The sequence below is a fragment of the Malurus melanocephalus genome, unplaced genomic scaffold (genome assembly GCF_030028575.1).
Source record: "Malurus melanocephalus ecotype Western Australia unplaced genomic scaffold, MMel_1.1 scaffold_230, whole genome shotgun sequence".
NCBI classification, from domain to species: domain Eukaryota; kingdom Metazoa; phylum Chordata; class Aves; order Passeriformes; family Maluridae; genus Malurus; species Malurus melanocephalus.
This window is the reverse complement of record NW_026623462.1, coordinates 772,925-787,029: the sequence shown is the minus strand read 5'-3', so window position 1 is coordinate 787,029 and position 14,105 is coordinate 772,925. Positions and strand designations below refer to the sequence as shown.

At 42.9% G+C, this 14,105-nt stretch overlaps 2 protein-coding genes across 2 annotated transcripts in view; one reads left to right on the top strand and one right to left on the bottom strand.

The window, feature by feature from the left end:
• The first annotated feature begins 887 nt into the window (after positions 1 to 887).
• Positions 888 to 5,863, top strand: ZDHHC12 (zinc finger DHHC-type palmitoyltransferase 12). Its single transcript, XM_057374659.1, has 5 exons — positions 888 to 1,021; positions 1,359 to 1,495; positions 2,474 to 2,560; positions 3,698 to 3,864; positions 4,658 to 5,863. The coding sequence occupies exons 1-5, from the start codon at positions 937 to 939 to the stop codon at positions 4,965 to 4,967; spliced, it is 786 nt and encodes a 261-aa protein (XP_057230642.1). The 5' UTR covers positions 888 to 936; the 3' UTR covers positions 4,968 to 5,863.
• A 1,655-nt stretch (positions 5,864 to 7,518) lies between these two features.
• Positions 7,519 to 14,105, bottom strand: part of PKN3 (protein kinase N3) — an 18,168-nt gene continuing 11,581 nt past the window's right edge. Inside the window, exons 13-22 of the mRNA XM_057374647.1 lie at positions 13,813 to 13,889; positions 12,431 to 12,497; positions 12,098 to 12,189; positions 11,554 to 11,730; positions 11,402 to 11,464; positions 10,754 to 10,830; positions 10,146 to 10,288; positions 9,805 to 9,912; positions 9,157 to 9,237; positions 7,519 to 8,380 (exon numbers count right to left, since the gene is read on the bottom strand). Coding sequence (XP_057230630.1) covers positions 8,168 to 8,380; positions 9,157 to 9,237; positions 9,805 to 9,912; positions 10,146 to 10,288; positions 10,754 to 10,830; positions 11,402 to 11,464; positions 11,554 to 11,730; positions 12,098 to 12,189; positions 12,431 to 12,497; positions 13,813 to 13,889 — 1,098 coding nt within the window. The 3' untranslated portion in view covers positions 7,519 to 8,167. The remainder of the gene's footprint in view (positions 8,381 to 9,156; positions 9,238 to 9,804; positions 9,913 to 10,145; positions 10,289 to 10,753; positions 10,831 to 11,401; positions 11,465 to 11,553; positions 11,731 to 12,097; positions 12,190 to 12,430; positions 12,498 to 13,812; positions 13,890 to 14,105) is intronic.

Sequence of the window (14,105 nt, the reverse complement as noted above, 5' to 3'; positions counted from 1 at the left end):
AAGTTTAAAAAGAAAGCTCTGATTCTGGAATTTTTACAGACCCGTGTAGATTGATCTCCCTTAGACAGACACTCAAAAGTGTAAATATATGTGTACTATAGTCACTTTGGCTGTTTTTTTATTGTTAGCAAGAGACAAAAACGCATMTGAGGTGCAATTCAACTGCTTTTAGGTGTCTGTTCCAGCTGAGAAGAGTACACACACCTGCTTCCCTCGGCAGTCCTCGGGGAGAATTCAATCACCACGCTCAGCCGGGAGCCTCTTCACTGCCGACATCCCAAGCAGATCAAATTCCTCCTCAAATTATGTCAGACATTCTCCAGGCTCTGTTTGGTTAATGGGGCCGTTTAGCTGCTTCCAGCCAGGCACAGCCTCTGCGCTTCTTCCCGGGGAATGGAAACCATGGAATAACCACGATGGCGAGAGCAGCTCTAACGCAGCGCAGCACCTCAGGAACCACCTGRAGGAGCCTTTGAACGGCACCTCCTGCCCGACCCATCACTGCCAGACCTTTCCATGGTTCTGTACACCCAGCATGGTCTGCCCCGGTGTAACAGAGGTTCTTAGCAGTTTGCTCAGCTCTGCGTTCCCCACACGGAGCCCGCAGCCACAGTCCGGGGACAAGGAGGGGAAGCACAAGGGAAGGGCTCAAGGAAAACACTTTCCCCGGGGAAAGGCGCCTGCTCGCAGGGCACAACGCACCCGGGGCGGTGTGGGGGACGAAGGGACCGGGTGACCCCTTCATGACCACGATGGTGCCGAGCCCAAGGCAGCGGAACCCGGATCCGCGCTAGGGAGGGCAGCGAGCCCCACGCCCCAGCGGAGCCTCCCCGGCAGGGCCGGGCCGGGCCGCCCTGGCCCCGCCTCAGAGCGCTGCCCGTGTCCCGTCCGGCGCTGCCCGGAGCCCTTCCGGGCCGGCGGAGCCCCGGGTGTGCCATGGGCGCCGGCGGGCGCTGGGTGCGGGCGGCACACACAGCCCTCAGCGTGGCCGTGGCGCTCGGGCTTCTCCTGCACCGCACGGGTGAGGCGGGGCCCGGCCGGGCCGCGGGGAGGGGGCGGYGGGGCCGGGGCTGCTCCTCCCCCGGGGGTAGGCGGAGGACGGGATGAGCAGGACGGGATGAGCAGGCCGGGCCCCGCGGGACACGGGCGATCCCCACCCGGCCGCGGCTCCCCGAGCACAGGGGAGGTGTGGGGAGCCCTTTCTCCCCCTCTCTCCTCTCTCCCCGCGCCCTCTTTCCGCCTGGTTTCTCCCCATTTCCTCCTCCTAGACTCGGGGCCCCATTGCTAACGCCAGAGAGAACAATCCCGGACGCTTCACAAGGAGCTGCTGCTTTCTGTCTGGTTTTGGTACCTTTCAGATCTGCAAAAGCAGGTGGATCGCGGGGAGCTGCTGCAGCCGCTGATCTTCGTTTTGCTGGTTTTGTGCTCGGTTCTGCTGTACTTCAAGGTGTCTCTCATGGATCCGGGTTTTGTTAAGCCTGAAGAGGAAGGGAAGGTAAATCCCTTCATGAATAGAACAAAGTGGTGAGGCTGTAAGGTCTATAGGTTTTTTTACTTATTCTACTCTGGTAGATAAGACAATCTGAAACAGTTTCTGTTGTGCTGGCATGAAGGACACATGCACAGACGGTTGGAGATGAGGATAGACTGTCTCACATTTATATTTTGTAACAGCAGTTGAGTCCACAGGCTTTGAATGTGCCTTTCACACTGCAGTACCCTTGTACGTGACTGTGCCATTTGAGCCTRAATCCTCTCCTAGAGCAGAGGCTGCAGTGCCCTATGGAATGTATACATGACCTATTTTATGTTAAGCACTGCTAAGTGGTACAAGTGCAAAAAAAACCCCTGAATTGTAGGACAGGCTTGGCAGACAGTGCTCTCTGCAGCTCTGTTTATTGAACAGTTTATGGATTTGTTGCCCTCTCAGAGGAACGTCCACAAACAAGTTACAGTGAAGTAAATGGAGATGCAAAGTTTCAATAACTGATAGTCTGCTCAAGGTTCACTGCCTTACAGACTATGTAGGAAAAAGCATTATCAATCTTAGTGATCCATCATTAGTATCAATGTTGGCTGTGCATGACTAAGTATCACTGCTCATACTTAAGTCATTCTACTGAAAGTAGTATATATGGATACATAAACATGCATACTCATACTGAAAAGACACTGTTTTAAAGTGAAGTCTAACCTTGTTTTTGTTCCAGAGTGTATCTTGTCCACAGTTATTTCTGCCTCAGTGCAAACATCCTTTAGATGGTTACAGCAACCCATTTTGTCTCACTGTACCTTAACTGTCTGCAGCTTCTGTAGGAATTCTAAGGAATTAYTTTGTTTAACCTTCCTAATGATAGAGATAACAAGCACTGTGTAACTGTAGAGTAAAAGGATGCAACAAGGCAGCTCAGTCATGCCGAGACTGCAGCCTGGGAACTCTCCTCTGTCCCTCCTTTTCTCTTTTTTTTTGTAGGAAGGTGAGGATAAAGGACAAGGTGTGGTTATCCCTCAGATTCCAGGTGACATTAAGCTGCGGCGCTGTGGTTACTGYTTGGTTAAGGTGAGCATCTAGAACACACTGCAAGAGGTTAGGATGATTGATTTGAGAGGTTATGTTGTTCTTCAGCTGCTATTGGTGTTTTTCTGGTCTGTGTGTTGCTCAGAGGAGGCCAGGCAGATTGTAGAGCTACACATGTAGTAGTGATGGCACTGGCACACAGGCCAGYTTTTCAAGGCTGAAACAAGTCCCTGTGGGCTTGTAGAAAAAAAAATATTTTTTTGCCATGGGAAAATTATATTCTACATTCTYACTGCCATCTCAGCCGACCTTGCAGTGCTGTCAAGTTATTTTGAAAATACCTTAATAGTCAGAAAAGCAGCTGAGTGTGACATGTGGGAACCACTTATTGTTGTGAATTTGTTTGGAGGCCTTAAAACAACAAAACATTGGCTTGAATGGTAAAAGACAGCATGAAGGAGAAATTGCAGCAATTAAATCAGCTCTTAAAACAGTTTGCCTAAAGCCTAGAAAGGCTTGTTTTCAGAGTGATCCTTATCAGTTTAATGAAATGAAGCATTACCCCAGCTTCCATGAATTCCTGAAGAGTATCTACTAGGAGGAATGAGCTTTAGTGCAAGAGGAAAAGCTGGCAAAGCATTTATACACTGCAGGGGACAAATCCTAGGAAGCACTACTTTTCTCAGCTAGGTCTTTCACCTTCTCTGTGCCTGGAAATTGAGCTGTTTTGTGTGCAAGTGTCTTGTATTCACAAAGAGGTACTTCTCTGTGCATATCCAAAACCATCCCATCCCTGTCCACTCCCTTTGGTAGCAGTGGTCCTAGTTTTTTACCTCAATACTCTGCTCCYGCTTTCCTGACTACACTGATTGGCTCTGTCTCCTTTCTTGGCACAGTGGACTTCCTTACAGGAAGCAGATAATAAAGAAAATCTTTAGATCGGAGAAGTGTGGGAGAGTCACTTTGAATCCCATCAATTTGGGTCTTGACCAGGAGARCCACAATATTGCTTTGATTTGTCTCAGCAATATTGATGTGCAGTTGTCTCACAAGGGCGTGTTCTAGGGACAATATTGTGGAGACAGACAGATTTGCATGWTGTTCTCTTCTACAAACTTGAGTGGGACAACCATGAACTATACCCAGTGGGTTTTTTCTTTTTCTGTTTGTGTGTTGCAGCAACCCATGCGAGCCAAGCACTGCCAGCTGTGCCAGCACTGTGTGCGGCGCTATGACCATCACTGCCCCTGGCTTGAGAACTGTGTAGGAGAAAGGAATCACCCCCTCTTCATAGTCTACTTGAGTGTGCAGCTKGTGGTTCTGCTGTGGGGAGGCCAAGTTACTTGGTAAGGCTGGGAGGTGGCATTCAGACCTCTGAGATTACTGAGAATTGTGGTGCTCCTCAGGCTGGCATAGAACATAGCAGTGGATGGGTTGCCATTGGATGTTCACTCTCTTTTACATCCTGGATCCCCTTAATCTTGACCAGAATCTAACAATTTAGGTTCCATTCTTCATTTTGATTCAATCACTGTAACATGATCTTTGTTTACACATTCAAGTACTGGAAACTCCAACAGGGTTCCAGCTSTTCAATGCATATGGCTGTACTCAAGAGATGAAACTCACTCYGAAGTTCACTGGYCAAAGGATCAAAATCAAACCATCAAAACTCAATGATCTTTGGCAAATGATGAAATASAACWTAGAGTGAAACATAAAACCACTTATCATARCATTACTTGGCCTTAATTTAGCATTTACTTAGCATCAACCAAGAAAATTCTTGACACTTATAAAAATGCTGTGTTACCCAGAAGTTCCAAGGAAAGAATATCAGGAGAAGAAGGAGAGGCAGAGAGGAAGATAGAAGGAGAGATGAGATCTAGAAAATCTAGGAGTTAACCCAGGGTGATTTTGTGTCATAGCTTTCACGGAACCAGCATCTTTTATAACTTTTTAGATTCTAGACTCTATGGTGCAGTCTCTCAGGACTTCATAGTATATTAACCCTATTGTAGAGGATTATCAGCAGTTCATTAGTTATAATTCATACTCCAATGTGTCATCAAATTTGCTTAGTTTATGAATCTAGTTATGTTTCTTCAAGTACTAATTCATTTCTGTTTGAATTGAAAGGTCAGGCCTCTACTTTGGACAATCCTGGGAGTTGCTGAAGCACAACATTTTTCTCCTTGTGTCCTTTCTCCTGATACTCATATTCACCATTGTGGTCCTGCTGCTGCTYGTTTCCCACCTGTACCTGATCTCCTGCAACACCACGACCTGGGAGTTCATGTCACACCACCGCATCTCCTACCTGCGGCACTCYGAGCTGGAGAACCCCTTTGACCAAGGGATAATCCTCAATCTCTGGAGATTCTTCTGTTCACGCCAACTCACTGCATGGGAGAAAATCTATTTTCACAGGAACAGTGAGCCTGTCTAGTCCCAGTGTGCCAACACACCTGGAGGCTGCTGGGTAAAGYTTTGCTAATGCAATGGGTGCTGTTCCTTTGCACTGAACTTTAACATATCATGGACTATGCACCCTGCTCCACAACCTGTTCATCTGCAAATTACATTTCAGGGATAGTCAGGGGTATTTTTTATATACAAATAACACTGTTAAAGGCAAAAATCCWGTTCTGGGAAGGCCAAAGCCAGCAGGGCTGATTTCCAGACTGAGCAAGTATCTTTCTAAATTTATTTCCTTTTGTTAACTGCATCCAGATCTCTCTGGTAGAAATGCAAGATTAATGTGAACATTCGTGTTCACTTCTCCAAGGTCTCCCTCTCCTTTTGCTGCTAGGGAACTGCTGCAATTACAAATAAAACCAGCCAGGATCAGTGTAATTCCTGTGGCCTTTTTTCAGCCTAGTTCTGACTGTGAGWACTGGAGTGCCTTTTGTCAGTAGCATCAGGCTCATAAGAGGAATATTTGAGTAAATATTGAGAGAGTCAATGCCACATGCCTCAACGTATTGCTTTCCACAAAGACTTGAGGCTTAATACTGTGATGTGCATGAGAAAGACACCCAATTAATCTTATGAGATAATTAGCCCATASATTGTGATGCCCTGAGCAGCTTCCTCACAGCTTTTTTAATTGATGATGCTGCTAACAATTCACTATTTTGAATCAAGCCAGTGAAGAATTATACCATTACCTTTCTTTGGACAGAAGAGTAATCCTTGGCTACTGAGTTATTTCTGCAGATAACGTCAGGCTCAGGCCTTTGCTGTAGCTTGGGAGAGAAGCAGTAGCAGAGGTGGGTACCTCATGCCTAACTCAAGTAACACTGTTGGTAAACCTACTACTACCTCAACTTACTAGTGACATTTTAATAAAAGACTACAATTTCAATGCAAGAGGAAAACTTCCAGGTCCTGGTTGATTCACTGAGATGAAAGATGCTGACAATTTTCAGGACAGCAGCAAGAGGACCTGTTTTCCATTGAAATAAAAGGTCATACTTCAGATTTCCATGGGGAACTAAACTGAAGTTTGGGATGGCGGATCTTAGCTTTAAAACAAGAAAAGGTTGTGGTGTCAATTTTAGTCCTGACCCTTTTCTGATAAAACAAAAACAAACAAAAAAAGAAAAATACCACAACAAAACATTAGTTAAAATTACTTTGTGCCTTAATTGTCTTGGCTCAGGAATTAACACCGACTCAGAAGCACTCAGGGTTTAAATTTGATGAACACTCATGAAAAGACAGTGTAGTCATGAACACAGCACGATAGTCCAAAAGCAGTTTAAAAACAGCAAAAGATCCCTTTTTTGACCACCTGCAGAGTTTGTAATCTGTGCCCAGTCTGGTTTGTTCAGTGTAGAAGTTGTATCAGAGGGATATCAGAATCCTAAGGATTGTTTTTCTGCTACACCGTTCAGAACAGATTCTGCAGTTTGCTTGTGTTGCTGTGGTACCTGCTAGTGTGAATCATTTGTCATTGCAATTAGGTATCAGTCAAATGAAAGTTTGTCAGCAGGTACAACAGGTCAAAGCAGTTTTCCTCTGTTTGGTATCTCTTAAAAATGCACCTGGATGTTAATTTACCTTTTTTTTTACTCAACCATAAATTATAAAATAAAATATTACATATGCATTTTTTAATTCTTTATGCCTCTTTCTTTGAAGGCAATTTCTAGGTTTCACCTGTGCTAACAATCCACTGTGCTACTTCCCATTTCACAGTGGCCTTGAAYTAAAGCCACAGAACACACCACAGGGGCCAACAGCAACAGTTGCCATTCAAACAAGAATGGGGAAAACATGTGTCCTGCTCTAAACGGGCCAGAGCACTGCCAGGTGAGCAGGAGGTTGAAAGGATCTTTGTGCACGGGAATTTTCAGAAGCAGCTAAATTTGGCTCTGAAAATAGGAAATACAGGTTGACTGTGAAATATCCCTTGTCTGCACAGAGCTCTTACCTYGCTGAATCCTGAAGCAGTGGGACCAGCCTTGGTTTAACAATTCCCTAGATCCTTGTCTTCAGCGACCGCACAGCTGCCTTAGTTCCACTCCTGTCTCCGTCTACTGAAGACAAACTGAAAGAGCAATGATTGTGTCCCTGTTTACATCAGATGCCCTAAAAACCCTTCCCGTTTTTCCCAACAAGGTAACATTATGAATTTTAGAGATGAAAATGTATCTTAACTAATATAATTATAAGATAGATTATGAGGCAATGAAATCACCTAAACACACTGATTTTTCAATACTAACACTGTTATTACTTAGCTGTCCCCCCCCAAAAAGGAATACACACAACTGATAAAATCTGTGGCGAGGTGACCTGACTGCAGTCATTGGTATCTGACAGCTGATGACACCATGCCATATGTATACAGACAACCTGAGTGAGATGGAAGAAATAAAGAAAATATTACTACTGGCATTTACTAAGAAAACTAAAATCCTGTCTATTGAGCAGATTTTGGTTAGCCCTGATATGAAACATTCAGCTGACACAAAAGAGATGAAAAGCTGAATATTTATTATATGGAAAGGTATCTTTATTTTCAAAAAAGAAAAAACATGTGCAAAGCTGTAGGGTTTGATATAATTAAAAACAATAGCTAAGATCTGGCACCTTAAGTAGAAACACTCATTTTCCTTCTGATAAATCACTTGGATCATTATTAAACATAATTGTAGTGTTAAAATTCATTCCTTGTCTGGCATACACATTTTTATGAGTGGGAAATGGCATAAAATGATTGCCAGGAGGGAATGCTGCTTCTTTAGAAAATCAGTGAGAAGTGGCCATTCCCCTGCTATGCTACAACTTTAAAAAGTCACACTACTTACTTAAGCTTTTTGCAAAGAATAACCTGGGTTGCAGAGATGATTTGATTTCATCAAGTCCAGCTTAAATTCCAAACTTCCATCTATACTCAATGGCAGCAGAAGATACATCCAGTGAAACATTGATTATTCCTTAAAGATAATTGACATCCAGTATCCCTCCAACAAATGAGGCTGGAAAACCCACAGCAGGTTAACTCAGCTTGTAAGGCACCTTCATCCTGGGGCCATCAGCACTACCTGTACTACAAATCCTGTTTGCTTTTCCACTGGCCCTTCTCTGTGCTCTCTCAAGGTGGTAACAACCTCTTCATGCATTTCATAGCACAAGGAATCACACATCTAAAAGGTGTCTGGAAACAAAGTCAAAGTCCTTGAAGACAGTCTGCTCCTTACGGGTTAGGAGAGCAACCTCCTCAGGAGGAGTAAGGATTGGCTTTTGAGAAGTGAACTCTTCATCAAAATTGCTGATGTCAGTGGGATCTCTTAACGTAGGCACAAATGGGGGCTTCAGCCTCCTGGCAAACAAGGCATCCCAATCAATTCCCTGTAAGAGAAGGAACAGGCCAAACCGATGTCAAGATTATTTATGAAATGTGAAAGTCAGAGGGAGAATTGAAGCCTCCATTGTCTTTTTTTCTACTAATTAAAGAAAAAAAGAGAGAACTGAAAAAAGGCCAAAAACAAACAGGACAGTTAGTGCAGGTAGTTCARAGATTCCATGCAGTCTATTTTACAGCTCAAACTGTATTTAGGAGGGACAAAAATACAGCTCAGCTGTGGCCAGGTGGATCTGTGTATCCCAGCAATTTCTGCAAACACCCAAGTTCTTTTCTTACTCCTGTGCAAATGGGAAGGAATGATAACATATTTGCCTGAAACGAACATATACCCCGACACAAAGCAATTTAATCTCCATTTCTCTTAAGATTCATGTATATCCTCCAAATGCAGTCRATCAAATATACTGACTGAAAATCACTGTCATCACTAGATAACTTCTTTGATGCTGCAGTTTGATTTAAAAAGGAATATTTGCTCATGTCTCTAAAGTTAGGTATATTTGTACATATAAGCAGCAWGATCAGAAATAACAGACTGGCTCTGGATGTGTAAAGATCCCAGAAAACCATCTTAGGGGATGTCATTTCAAGCAGGACTTGAAACATGTATTCCTGAATGGAGCAATGAAATTGGTGCCACAGAAATCACCACTAAGATCTCYGTGATAACAAAGGGAAATATGTCTCAATACCAACAGAGAGCAAATCACTCTCAGTTCAAATACAAGAAATAARGGAGAGGGATAAAGCAAGTTCCTACCTTAAAAAAGGGCTGAATTTTAATCTCTTCTGCATCTTTTTCCCCTGCTCCCAGTCTACGCTCTGGACATTTCCGAAGCAGCTGCAGAAATATCAGTTCAAAATTAAACAATGGGAACAAGAATGGAYAGAAATAATGTTCCAGAGAGAAAAACAAAAGAAAGTAGGTGGACTGATCCCTCGGTATTTTCTCATTCTCACTTTGCACCAAGGTCACTATCTGCCAGGAATAGCTCAGACCTAGTTCCTTGTAAACAACTTGCCAACAGCAATAAGATACCTGCCATAAACTGCATGGAGCATCTCAGCTTAATTGTGCACCTGTGACTGTGGGGTCACATTCAAAAACTGAATTCAGCCATCTCCATTAAACAGTTCTGACACCCCTGCCCTTGAATCAACACTTCTCCATGCCAGACKTAGCAGGAACAGTAAGCAGCCTGCTTAGTCATCCTTACACAGAAGAATTGCATTTATGTAAAGAGAAGGAAGGGAAAATATGTGCAAATTATAAACATTTCCTTAGCCAGTGTAGGCAGCTCCAGATTACATACACAAATGCTATCCAGTCCTAATCAAGTCCCTCTGGATYCACTCACACAGTAAATGCAAATTCCTCAGGCTTCCAGAAACCCATCAAGGCCTTTACCTTACGGATTATGGAAAGTGCTTCAGTTGAAAGGAACCGTGGATACYGGACTTCATCATTGACAATGCTGTCAAAGACTTCTTCCTCATCRTCTCCAGGGAATGGTGACTGCAATTGGGACATTCTATTATTTAATGCACATAGTACCCATTCCTCACTATTAAAYAGCCATGAGAATAGCAGGGAGTTGTGTGGATTAATTACTGTTTGCCAAGCATGATGCATGAGAAAAATGTAACTGAAGTACTAATAAAGAGTTGGTACATTTAGAAAAATTTTACTTCAGGTAGTTGGGTCCCCAAGCTTGGTTAGTGAGGTCCCCTCTGGGAAGGTGGCCTTACCTCACCAACAAGCATCTCGTAAATGAGCACRCCCAGGCCCCACCAGTCCACTGCCCGTGTGTATGAGATGTCTGTCAGCACTTCTGGGGCCAGAAACTCAGGGGTGCCACAGAAGGTGTTTGTCCGGTCTCCAAAACCTATTCCTATARGAAAAGGACACTTTGGTAAAATCCAGCACCYGTWACTGAATGGATCTGATGCAGCTTCRCCTCCTGAAAGCTGTAGTTTGTCACCTGATGTTGTTACCTGAGTGAGGGCTGGCATCAATGCTTGTAAATGCCAGTGAGGAAGTGTGAAACCTGAAGCCCCCAACRACTCCAAATAACAAATATTCAGACAGTGCTTAAATAAACAGCAAAACCAATTGCTCATTTACTCATGTTCATGTTTTATATTATCCTACATTCTAGCTCATTTGAWCAAACAAGCACATTTTAAATGTTTTCATAAGTCTCCTGAAGATTACACAACAAATTTGTCATGGCCAGACATGTGAGAGTTTTTTGTTGTTTGGTTTTTTTGGTTTTAATTTTTAAAATGGGGATTAACACAAGTTACATACTAACACCTACTGACATTCATATACTAATCTGATCCTGATGGCTCACCTTCCTTACACAATCCAAAATCTGCAATCTTCACAAATCCTTCAGCATCTAAAAGGAGATTATCCAATTTCAGGTCCCTGCAGGGAAAGGAGATGAAAAAAAACAGTAGATGAAGACTGAGGATTGCCACCCAACATGGTTTTTTTTTTTTGCAAGAGGCAGAAAGTAGATGTTAATAGAGAGAATAAAATCCAGATTGAGTAAAGTCTACATTTGCTTTAATTATGCATTATTGGAAGATTCCCCTTAATCGATTGATATTTACCTCTAAACAAGGGGTAAATTAACAAAAGGCTCACAAAGCAGGTTGGAGCTGGGTGGAGTTTATTCATCTGGAAAAGAACTCCCACAACAGCATGACAAATTACCTGACTATCCCAGTGAGAAAGAAAGCAGTGACTTACAGGTGCCCCCCACAATGTATTGACATGTCACAGAGGATTAATCACCTGCAACATGCCAGATGAATAGCTTCTAGGTGACTTTCTCTACTGTGAGCACGATGAACATGCTGATAGCGACAGGGAAAACAAGGACAGGCATAAAGATTAGAAACCCCAGCAAGAGAGTGAGCTCCAGACACAACCACAGGAAAAATCAGCTTTCAAGTKGCTGAACTGTCTTATGCTTGAGTCTGTACTGCATTACCTATAAACAATTTTCTTCTCATGCAAGAACTGGAGTCCCAARACTACACAGGCTGTATAAAACCTATAAAAGATAGAAACAGTTATCAGGAAATACATGAGATTCAAGTTAAAAATTCAGAGTGCCTGGAGACAAGACTAATTCTAACTCACTGTGCCATATGCTCTGGGAAGACATCTTCGTGTATGCGCATCATGAGATCCCCACCTGGAGTGTATTCCATCACAAAACAGGCATGATGAGGGGTCTGGAAACAYGCAAACATGTTCACAAGGAATGGATGATCAGAAGAATTGACCACCTCAAATATTCGCTTCTCACAGTTCAAGCTGCCAGGATTCAAAGAACAAAAACATCAGTGATAAACAGACTTGGCAGAAAAGCCTCTATTAAGAAAGAGAGGACAAAGAAGAAAATCTTTACATCTTAAGTTAGAGAAACAAAAAGTGAAGGCTAATACAATATTTATCTTGTATACTTCAAATCCCTGAGTTTTAGAGTGTTCTTCAGGTGTCATTCATACAAAAGTTACATGCCATTTTAAGTTTCCTTATTCCTGATTTTAGTTATCCAAGGCTTAAGRTCACATTTAACCTCAAGAGTACCATGGCTAATACACATCATACCTACTAACATTTGATTACAGTTGTGTTGATGTAGCCTCTGGCAATGGTACCATCTGTAAAGAAAGCTCACCTATCAATTTCATCTCTCCTAATAATGTCCTTTTTCTTCAAGGCTTTGATGGCATACAGCTTCCCAGTTGCCTTGTATTGGGCCAGCAGTACCTGAAAAACAACAGAAAAGCTGTACTTCTAACAAATCTCTTATTTCCTTATCAGATTACTTTAACTCACATTGACACAAATCTTCAGGAGTTTTGGCTGTTAACAACMGATATCAGCTGGTTTTGTTCTGTATCTGCACTGCAACAGATCTCTCCTGTACTGCAATGTTTCTATTCAGACTCCCAGGCAGAGCCCCATCTTCACAACCACTGCCCTCCTCCACAGTGTACTTCTCTACTACCTTCCCAAAGTGGCCACGGCCCAACATAGCGATGCAGCGAAAATCCTCGAGCTGAACTGTCCTTTTCCTGCAGGAAAACAGAGAAGAGACAATACCCAAGTGACAYGTGAGCAGATAACTTGGGTGTTATGTGTGTGTTTGTGTCAAGGGAAGAAGCTCTGCATGGCAAAAAGGAGAGCAACAGCTGTGCCAACCACTTCTCACCTAATCCTGACCACTAAAGCTTGTGCTGCTGCCACAGAGAGAAAGCAATGCTAATGTAAGTGAAGTGCTCCCAATGACAGCAGACTGACATCCATCTGTACTGGCAACAGGAGCAACAATTCTGACTCTTCCAGGCTTGTTCTCTCTGTTGCTTTCCATAACAGGATTAGTTCCTCTCCACCCCCATCCTTGGGGTGGTAAAACTCAATTTCACCTACGCTCCTTTCAGCAGGCTCAGCAGCAATTGTGATAATGAGACATGAATATGTCTACAGTGCTAGGAGGACAAGGGCGTAAGAAGAATAGAAGATCTCAAGCAGGAACTGGAAATAAAACACACTGAGACAACAGACATGCTGTAGGAAAAAAAAACAAACATTTAAATAAAGAAATGCTATAGAATGTAATGTCAGCCACAAGGTGTTATCAAGGAAACTCAGGCTACAGAACTACTAGTCAATAATTAAATAGAAAAACAAACAAAACAATCTGCACCCTAAATGCTTTAGTCCAKGATCAWTTTTAAAAGSCRACAAACACTCCATACTCCTCCAGTMAGTGAAATTAAGAGCTGAGTAYCTGYCCATCTGCTATTTCTAGTTTTTCAGTCAGTCTTTGTTCAACAATAGCAAACTGGTTTTTAACTTACAAACAGCAGTAAATAAACCCAAGGTATCTGTTACATATAAAATATGTCTGTATAAGTGCCATAGACTATAACCAACTTCCTGTTTTATGCCTCCCATCATAATGAAAGACAATGTATTGCAAATCAATAMAAACAGAAGAGTGTGAGGGATGCCAAAAGTAGTTCTGAGATGTATTACTGAGAACACAGACACATCTAAATATACTACACTATAGCACTTCAAACACAAGGAAGCACTTGAAGACGGTTAAGTGACTTTACCTTCTACTAAATCACCTCATACACTGCAGTGCACAGTCTATCAATAGGCTCACTATTTGGGTTAGTGAGCAGATAAGGCATTGCAGACATGGAGACAAGTGAAGTTCAGAGCAGATTTTYCATGGTATTGTCCACACTCAGCATTACAAATGTGCTGCTGAGAAACCAAAGCACATCTCAAGCAGAATTTTAGACTTCATGGTCAAAAATTTCAGCCCAGTGACTCTTTAATCTGTGACCCAAGACAGCCTATGCTCTCCATAGTTACCTTGGAGATGCTGGGAGGGGAAATCCTGTTATGGGAGAGCTGCAAGATTTCTCCTCAACATGTAGTCTCTTCAGGCACTAGGAAGGGAAAGAAAAATACAGTGGATCATCCTCTGGAATCACCAAGTATAACCTGAACACCCACATTCAACTTTTTTCCTCTGTCAGGATCCAGCATAACCACAGACAAGTTCTTGCAGTTGGTCATTGCCTCTTCTTGGAGGAAAGTAGCATGAAAACAGATTATCTATGGGCACACAAAACTATTGCTGTGCACAATATTTTTAATAGGGT